The sequence below is a fragment of the Eucyclogobius newberryi genome, unplaced genomic scaffold, assembly GCF_026437365.1.
Source record: "Eucyclogobius newberryi isolate DKJ021-1_F unplaced genomic scaffold, fEucNew1.0.hap1 SCAF_8, whole genome shotgun sequence".
Lineage (NCBI taxonomy): Eukaryota > Metazoa > Chordata > Actinopteri > Gobiiformes > Gobiidae > Eucyclogobius > Eucyclogobius newberryi.
Genome location: NW_027316500.1, coordinates 14,625,928 through 14,635,632, shown reverse-complemented (window position 1 = coordinate 14,635,632; position 9,705 = coordinate 14,625,928). Strand labels below are relative to the sequence as shown.

General features: G+C 37.0%; 1 protein-coding gene across 1 annotated transcript; it reads left to right on the top strand.

The window, feature by feature from the left end:
• The first annotated feature begins 3,173 nt into the window (after positions 1-3,173).
• Positions 3,174-8,643, top strand: gfral (GDNF family receptor alpha like). Its single transcript, XM_072436954.1, has 9 exons — positions 3,174-3,221; positions 3,686-3,808; positions 4,664-4,819; positions 4,969-5,028; positions 5,490-5,805; positions 7,000-7,256; positions 7,914-7,982; positions 8,056-8,128; positions 8,475-8,643. The coding sequence occupies exons 1-9, from the start codon at positions 3,185-3,187 to the stop codon at positions 8,539-8,541; spliced, it is 1,158 nt and encodes a 385-aa protein (XP_072293055.1). The 5' UTR covers positions 3,174-3,184; the 3' UTR covers positions 8,542-8,643.
• The last annotated feature ends 1,062 nt before the right edge of the window (positions 8,644-9,705 follow it).

Here is a 9,705-nt window from a genome sequence, read left to right as displayed (position 1 = left end):
CTGTCCATCAGCCAAATATAACATGTTTTTTCGAGCGTATCACAGAATGGTGTCAGAATATCACAATCTAAAGTGCTCTGTATACCAGCCCCAAACCAAGATACATGAAGAGTATTCAACGCTCAACATATCAGGAAATAAAACTGTTTTTTCATGTATTTATTGAAAAATGAATTAATGTATTATTATTGGTTATATATGTTGTTTTTCCCACCCAGAGATGAATTTGTTATGGCAATGGTTACATTTTTTCATCATTCTGAAGCCCATGGGTATTCAAAACCTTTTGGAGACTCCAAAAGGTTACAGGTGTTGCAATGATTGGACAATGACAGGCAGTATCTTCTGGAGGAAATGCCTTGCCCTTATTAAAAGTTAGAACATGTGCACAGTTTCACCAGCATTAGACAAAAAAAAAAGTAAAAACATGTATGCTCTGCGCCAAGGTTATATGTACTGTGTAGGTGTCTGCTGGACATAGGAGCTGCAGTTTGCTTTCATTGTGGATTTCAAATATATGAAAAGGGAAATATTCTGAGTATTGATTGTGGGTTTAACACCCTAAGGCTCTATGGAGGTTATGTATCCACTAACATGTGCAGAGATATTACTGTCACACATAATGTACAGTTTAGGCGTATACCATTGCCTCCGATCATTGGCTGTTTTTAATAGTACTTAATGATTTACATTTTGCAGTTATTAGGATTAAAAGATAGACTTAAATCACAGGTTAACCTCTGGCTATTCATCTGGCTATTTGCAGTCTTGTGCTTCTTTAGAATGTGTTTATACAGTGTTTATACAGTTACCGGTAGTGCTGCTTGGAAGTATTGTAAAGGCTGATTAGTTGTGTTGCTTTGTTGTTGATTTTGTCAACTAAATTAACTATTAAATGTACTGTTTGATGGTCTTTTGTATTGTTTGCTTTGTTTGAATTAAAACGTTTTTAAAGTGTCCCACTCTTGTCACATTAAGGAGGTACTCTTAGTAGCGCATCCGTAAATAGGAAATCGTCCTTTGCTGACCCCTTGTGGCGAGGGAAAGTATTTTTGCTTGAATTCAACATCAAACAAAGGATAACTAATTGCTATAAGTTACATTGATCTCTTGAAAAAACAGATGTGGACAAGCATAGTAAAACCAAAGCAGTTGAACTTTATTGGGTTATTCAAACTAATCTAGAAACATAAACACCTCATAAACTCATTACTCAACTCACACAACTGATTATGTTAAACCAATGACATACAAACCATCTTTCCATCTATCCATTATATGCTACATACAAACTAATGATGTATACAATAAATCATTCTCCAAAAACACTCAAATTAAAATGCAGTTTACTTTATTGTGAGGCCCTAAATCAACTTTGAAAAAGGAATTGTCAAAACAAATCTCAAAATATTGTCTGTCAGTCCAAACATCCAACCGCAGTCCTTCTCGTATTTACCAAAAAGAAAATCTGAGCAGGATTTGAAATTTGATTTTCCTCAGAGCTTGTTGTTAGAGTGAAACAGAGAAGTCAAAGTGACAGAGTCCAGCCAATTGCTTGTACTCAAGAACAAGATTCAGTTTGAATTTGGAGAAATCTGCAGACATTTTAATCAGGCTTTTAGGGATAATTATTGTCTTACTTCACTAAATTTGAGAACAGGTATAACTTTCATTTTTAAAACTGGATTTACAGTTCAAAGCACATTTGGGGTTATTTTTTAGCCCTTTTATAGAGACATCTTACCTGAAGATTTTGAATTAAAGTCCAAGCTTTGATCATTCTTCATTACATCAAAAAAACATTACATTTGACTTTAGCAGTTCCAAATTCCAAATAAACGTTTTTTGTTTTGTTTTTAAATTATACTTTTACTTGAGTACATTACTTGGTAAAAGTACCAAACATGAGCCCGTCGTACTTCCACCACTGCACATTTGAAAGATTTTGTGAGGACTTTTCCCAATTAAAAAATATTTTTATTTTAACTTTTAATGGAGAACCATTGAAACCCATGGATATTCTAGTTTATTTACTTCTCCTGCATCTCCAACTGGCAAAATATAATATATGTATTAAATCGTGTTGCTTTGGTTTGCGTCATCTTTAGAATGAATGAAATCAAACCAAATGAATCATAAACAAACACTTTTTACAAGGAGTCCCCATCAAATTAAAACATGCAATAGGCTAATCTTACTGCACCAAAATATACATTTAGGCTATTCTAAAAATGTTATTTATGTGAGTATTTTTACTTTATTTTTAGTTGAGTAATATATTTTACAGTGCAACCATACTCTTACTGGGTTAAAATATTTGGTTTAGGTGGTTTAGTGTCGAACAGTGAAGAAGAAATACATTTTGTTACCTATAAGTAAAAGTACAGACAACAAAAGCAAAAAAAATGCTAAAGTAAAAGTATCACATAGAAAAATCTATTCAAGCAAAAGTATTATAGTATAGTATAAAATAAAGACAACATTTATTTAAGTAAAAGTATTATAGTATATAATATCAAATAAAGACAACATCTATTTAAGTAAAAGAAGTATTTTATATATAGTATAAAATAAATGCCAAGTATTTTTTGAGCAGCTGATGCAAGAGTGAAATGTAGTGAACTTGATACAGATTTGTGCTGGATTCTTAATCAATCAATAATGTTCCTAGACTTTTATATGTATAATGCATACTACAAATACAACTGCATACAGAAAGTACTTTCTACATTTCAATCCAGTGCAAATAGTTGTGGTGTAGAACAGATATCTGCTCTCAAATGTAGTGAAATGTACAGTGCAGATACCGTTTTGTTTTCCCCCCACCACTGGTCCTTCCAAATACTGGTTCATTCTCATACTTGAGTCATTTCTCAGGCAACTGCTTTGTATTTCTACATGAGTGCAATTACTTATAAGTAACAATACTCTAGAGTACATTTTTTGGCCACCCCAATTGCAACCATATAAAAAGGAATATAATCTGATAAAACAGACAAAACGCGGAACTAAACTGGTATGAGAACAAGGGAAATGTTGTTCTGTTTCCTGGGTGCAGTGGATCAGTATTGAGTGAATGTTTGTGTTGGTGGGTGTGGGAAGGGCAATCTTCCTGAAGGAGCTGGAGGTGGATCTAGTTTAAAGACAGAAGGACAGACGGACAGATACAAGTGCACCTGCCAACATGAAAACATCAGGGCTGAGAGCAGTACTAATATTTGGTAAGCATATTTAATTAAGTCATTTGTAAGCGGTTCAGTAATATAATATATGTTTTATATTTGTTTTTGTGTTTTAGTATCCTGTGTTTGTTTGTTGTTTATTTTGTGTTGTGTTTTGACAGGCACCCATGAAAAAGAGAACTTTTCTCATTGGGTTTTCCCTGTATAAATAAATACATTGAATAAATGAATGTGTTCCGAAAATATATCTATCTCATCATTTATATTTATAAGCTATTAGTCAATGCTTTAGGGGAGTATATTAGTTAGTATTCACATGTATTATTCCTTAACCTAAGTTTTACTGAACTTTACATTTATAATTTACTGTATTTTGTCGACATTGCAAGATATAAAAGAAGATATAGATAGAAGATAGTGTCATGTCATAACATTTTCCAACTACAAAGTGAATTGTTTCTATATGCTATGTTGATAACTGTCATTATTTGTCTTTATTTGAGGTTTTGCTCTGTCTCAAATGGGCTCCCTCACTCTTCCCACTACTGCCTGTTTGTCAGCTGTGGAGCTCTGCATGTCTGATTTGTGCTCGGCCAAAACAACCGGAAGTTTCAGTGAAGAAAATGGTAAAACAGCCTTTTCTTTTTAAGATGTTATTTTATCTCTAGCTCTATTATTGAACTTGTGTAACAGAAATACCACAAATAGCCTCGATCCTTAATTGGATTGTGCTTCTTGGCCGACTGCTTCAATGTAATAACAGGCCAATAGCCGGCAGCAGAATCCACACACGGAGCCATAATGAGGGAATTGGACAATGACATAAAAGGCTGATATAGAAATCTGTGACAAAGTCTGCAACCTTCTTTTTAAGCTTAAATAAAGGCAAAAATTAAAAAAAAAAGACCAAAGACCAATTGAACATATCCTATGTCATTCAAATGATAATCAAAATATTGGATGCTATCTATTTTGCTTTGTTAACGCAAACGATGAAAAAATATATTTAAATAAAGGCATATTTTTTTACGGGTGTTGCATTTCACTGCAAAGCTTGTCTTTCCACAGACTTGTAACTTTTCAGGTGGAGGGCACCACCTGGAGAATGAGCCAAAGTTTGATTTTAACCCTCGTGCTGCCCTTAAACACAGTTTTTCTTTTTTACTATTTATTTTTTAAACATAAAACAATAAAACAAACATAAAACAAACGCACACACTTTCCATGGGGGGGGGGGGGGGGGTTCTACTATGGACGTATGTGGGTCATCCAGACCCGAGAGATAGCACGAGGTCTATCTTTGTATCTCCACGGTAACATGCACACTCTTTGCTGCTTTAAGTGTCAGATTATGTAGGTGAAACAATAAAGTTCAGTGAAATGCCACTAGAAATGGCAGCAACAGGTGTGTATGAAACACCTGTCACCTGCTGCTGGGCAGACAGACAGGCTTTTGGGAAATACTCTTTTTGTCATTTCAGCTGAAAGGTGCCAAATGAAAGAGAGTGTTGTATGTAACCGGAGCCTGTCCAGTGTCCTAGAGCTGTTCCCCTCCCTCAGAGACTGTGTGTGTGAGCAGCACACAGACATGTGCGCGTCTATACCAGCGCTTCTCGCACAATGCCATCAAAAGCCAGGTGCAGTCTTCTCACTGTTTTGCACATTCAAAGCTGAAATTATGTTTGTGTTTACCAAAGAGATCTCATGAATGGGACCAATGGGTTGTGCCGCAAATGGGTTTGCATTTGCTGGAGATGGGTTTATTAGATTGTGTTTATTTGTGCAGCAGCTGAACGGCAGAAAGGCTCCGAGAACGACTGGCACTCAAGCACATTACTGGACTTGGGTATTATTTTTTAAATTGTTACCAAACAATAAGGACAGAAAGTCATAAGTCATAAGAACGTCCTTCCACTGCCCTGCTTTCTATAGATACAGACAATAGACTAGGATCACCTCACAGAGAGAAGCTGTGTTGGAAATATTCAGACTTTAATGTAATAATTGCTCAAATTCACACGTTTCCTGCATTTAGTACACAAACTGTGAGTGCAATAGCAAAGGTTTCAAAGGTTATCATCTGGACAATACTTTTGAAATCAAGACATTTTGGTTACAATCCGAAAGCTATTGCCAAACTTTGTGTAGGCACCAAACATCCTCCTGTTGTCCTCAGTATCACATTCACACATATCAATAGAGGTCATGTACGTTGCTAACTATCAGTGACAATCAGAATATGTTTCATGGGTTCTATTTCATTCATAAAACTGCATTTACATTCGTAACTTTTGTTTTCTGTTTTAGTTGATGACACATCAAGAGTCTGTCTGGACAGCATCAGGCTGTGTCTGAATGATGCAGTGTGCAACAGGCGGTTGGCACCAGTTCTGCTGGAGTGTATGAAACCAAACTGTGAGCATGACAAATGTCAACAAGCCACCGCAAGTTTCTTCATGGCAATGCCTCCCAGTGTGGCCAAGATGATGGTCATGTGCCACTGCCAGGACTCAGACGAGGCGTGTCGAGGGATGAGCTCTGCCCTGCACAGTGGCACATGTGGCACAGAGAGAGCCGTCTGTCTGCACACAGTTACACAGTGTGCCAGGGACAGACACTGTAGGTAAGAAGCAGTCACACACAACTGGGAAAGGAACATATTTTGCTTTACGAGAGTCAAGAAAATAGGAAAACATAGTGCAGAAAGTTTCTGAGATCAAATAATTTGCTTCAATGGATTCGATTAGTTTCACACTTGAGCACGTTAGATTTACTGTTTGTTACAATTCTGACACACCTTTACAAACACTTGCAGGTGAAGGTAATTTTAAAGGTGCACTTTTGTGTAACTGTGTAACTGTGTAATGTAACTTTTCTGGTGTAGGGCCTGCCACCTGCTGTCTCCATGGAGATGTTAATGCTTGGCCTGGAATTCCACTGTGGCTTTGTGCTTGTGTATGTTGCAATTATTCAGTTACACGTGTTTTTATTTTCAAAAAATACATTGAAAAAACATTAGTTATTAGTTACATTTACAGTAGGAGTGGTCGCCTCTCCACAGATCTTGTTGCAGCACCTAATTGACTCCATGGAGATACATAAGTTTACTGCCATGTTGTGGAACATTCTAGCCACAAGCAAGCAGACAAGCAGGGACCAGATCTCCAACAGAACATTTTGTTATGCTTAGGGGCCTATTCTTCCGAAAAAAAATGACCCACGTTTAAAACTGAAGCTGTTCCTGAACCTCATGAGTACAAACAATTGGCTGGAGCCTTTATGAAGCTGAAACTCTGTACTTTTGGACTCTGATGTCTGTTTTACTCTAATTATATAAGTAGAAATAAGCTCTACACAGAGGAATTCAGATTTTAAATCCCGGCCCAGATTTCTAAATAATAAATGAATAAAGATGGTTTCTGGAGTTCTAAAGTTTTAGAGACTTAAAAAAATATCCAGAGGGAATCCATATAAAAATCCTAATCATACATTTTACATTTTATTTTCGGGTCATTATGATTTGTGGGTTTGGAGTACAACTGACCCTGATGCTTCCCAAAATAGTTGATTTGACTAGAAATAAGAGGGTTACAACTTTATTTGTATGTACAGTATATCAAGCAGTATGAGAGTTCCCTTTTATAAGATGTGGACAAAACGGAATAAATAAAGAAAAAGTCCAATAATGTCGCCATAAGCGTAAGATTATTGAAATTTTTGAACATTGAATTTGATTTTTGAGCAAATCCCTTGCATAAAAAAACAATAGTTAACACACTATTGTAATCGCATGTATAAGCTGCTGCTGTGCCCACAGGAGGCGACTGAGTGTTTTTCAGTCGAGATGCTGGAGCTCTGTGGAACCCTTCTGTCTGACAGACCCCCACACAGAGGAGTGCTTGAGTCAGATGAATCCAACTCTCATCCTCGGAGCACAGCCTGAATGTCAAACAGCCTTTCTGGACACTGTGAGCACTGTGCTTCATTACCCCTGCACTTGTGAAGGTCTGCTGGGCCATGACCTTCACACCTGTGGCATGATCTATGAGGTCTTCCACAACAGAACCCACTTCAGTAAGCATCCCATTCCACACAAATAAGTAGCCTAATTCTCCACTAGTGGGCTATACAAATCTCTTTTTCATTTGTTCGTTTACCTGACAGTTTCAACTGCTCACTCGCAATCTTCTTGAGAATGTCCCATGACATTCCTGTGACATGTCTTGTCGGCAGATTTACTCAGGTTTTGGTGCTGACGGCAGCGTAATCTGCAGTCGGAAAGTATGCCAGGTGTGTGAGAATAAAGAGGCCCCCTTATCCCGGTTTAGAGTCTTGTGGGCAGTATTTCAATCCAGTGATGATGTCATCCCAGTCCATAATGTTGTTCTCTTTTTTACAATGATCAGAAATGGCCAATTTGAGTGTTTCCTACTCTGCGTTGTGTTTTGTTGCTCGTGTGCGCGTTTCTGTCAAAGTGGGGGGCCTTTTTACTCTCCCACACCTGCAACACTGTCCTGAAGAAGTCAGACTACAGGTGGTGCTGTTGCCCTGCGTCCAGTATGCAGACCACATGCCAAAACCTGTGTAAATGTAAATCAGACAATACACATCACAGTGACATCATGTGACACTCCAAAGAAGCAAAACTGTCAAAACTGTCGGGTAAACAAAGAAAGTCATGTCTGAAAAAAACCTCATTGGACAATGTCTGTGTTTTTTTCATGTTCTTAGTAAAACAGAGGAAGGACAGCACCACTCCAACCACCAACCCTCCAGAAGATGTTATTTTTGACTTGAGTGGTAAAAGGGATTTAAAACTGTTGTATTCCTGTGTGAATATATTGTTGACTCATAATAAATGCTTTCTTGTCAGATTATCTCCTGTTCGGGTTGGCCTGTCTACTGCTTACGGGAATCACTGTTTTGGCAGTTACAAGTATATTATGGTAAGTATGCAGTGAATGTATGTGATTCCGTCAAAACTTTTACAGAATCTCTGGCAGAAGGTTTAATGGGAGCTGGTTTGTCTTGTCTGTGTGTTGTATTGTAAATGGTGTAATTATTGTATATTGTCCATGTCTGTATAATGCTTTGTCTTTGTATTGTGTGCCTTGAAAATGAGATTTCACACCTCAAGGGGCTTTCCATAAATACATTCCCATAATTAAATACACACAAAGAGTAAGAGTAAACACACTTAATAATTAGGCAGTACAAGATAGAAGCATCATACAGATTTACCAGTACAATATTCTTTCATGTTCCTATGTTTTTTCTTTTTCTTTCTTGTAGGTTGGCGAGGAGACAGAAAGAAAATAAGCTGCAGTCTTTTCAGAAAAGTCACGCTGTAATTCTCTGAAATCAATGCTTTCATTTCTGACAACAGGCGTCTCTTATCATTGAAGTCATGATGGGCATATATAACACCCAGTTTCAAATCTGATCAAAAATAAGCATGACTGAAAAGACTCTCTGTTGTGAAAAGAGAAACGTTTTTTTTTAGAGTGGCACCACTTTCATTTGATCAAACAGTTGTGTCTTACTTAATACAGTCAACCAGAACTGGGCTTTACCCTGTAACACACAGTTTTGTCTTTGTTCAATTGAAATGTTTCCCCTTGTTCTGACATTAAACCCTGCTTTGAACAAAATGCATGTTATTGCCGCATATATTTGACAAAAGATTTTCATTATTATTATATTTTAGCTTGATCGCTGCAGATTTGTGATGAGAGTCAATTATTTTTTTGATATTTTCTTTTATACACATGGAGCGAAAACTTATTATCTGACAAACCCGACTCCAGACATCAGCCTGCCTCGGGCCACTATTACATTTTGATTGTCTTGACAACACTTGATGTGTTATTTCGAGCTCTTGAGTGTTCTTGATTGGCCCGTCTTGAATCGCTTGCAAATACCCACTTGTCTGCTCTATTTTGTCTTTGTCCCGGCGCACTTGAGCACACATTCAACCTTATTTGATTCCCCCGCTCTCCTAAAATAACCAGGGGACACAAATCAACAATGAAGCTTATTACCATTGGTCAATTACTTCTCAAGGAGTTGTTTTCATGTTACAGTTGTTGAGACAATCTTGAAAGTTTTAACACGTGTCATTATTGAAGAAAGTCTATTCCAAAACTGTATAGCATAATCATGAATAAAATATGAGGGGGTATTTTGTTCTCAAAGTTGATTTGATAGGGTCAGTGCTAGACAGTCAGCTTCAGTATTGCAGTATCTAAAGCTGTTCTTAAACTTAAAGTGCGCATGGCCGGTTCTCATGGTTTTCTAATTATTACTTAGTTTGGAGGGATAGTTCCTGTTGTAAATTTGACATCGGTCAAGTTGCAGTTTGTCCGGCAAAAATGTAAAATAAACATATTCTAAAATAGAATACCTCTGTCTGTGTCATCAATAAGCGACATTCCATCAAAAATGCAGAGACAATTATAATGCAACGGACATAATATGTCCGTTGCATTATTTCTGACAGTTTAGACATTCAATTAACACAATA

Excerpts from the sequence above, each read along its gene's own strand:
- gfral (XM_072436954.1), top strand. The coding sequence starts at position 3,185 with ATGAAAACATCAGGGCTGAGAGCAGTACTAATATTTG. Across the intron at positions 4,820-4,968 it reads ACAATGCCATCAAAAGCCAG|CAGCTGAACGGCAGAAAGGC; the intron begins GTGCAGTCTTCT and ends TTATTTGTGCAG. Across the intron at positions 7,983-8,055 it reads TGTTATTTTTGACTTGAGTG|ATTATCTCCTGTTCGGGTTG; the intron begins GTAAAAGGGATT and ends CTTTCTTGTCAG.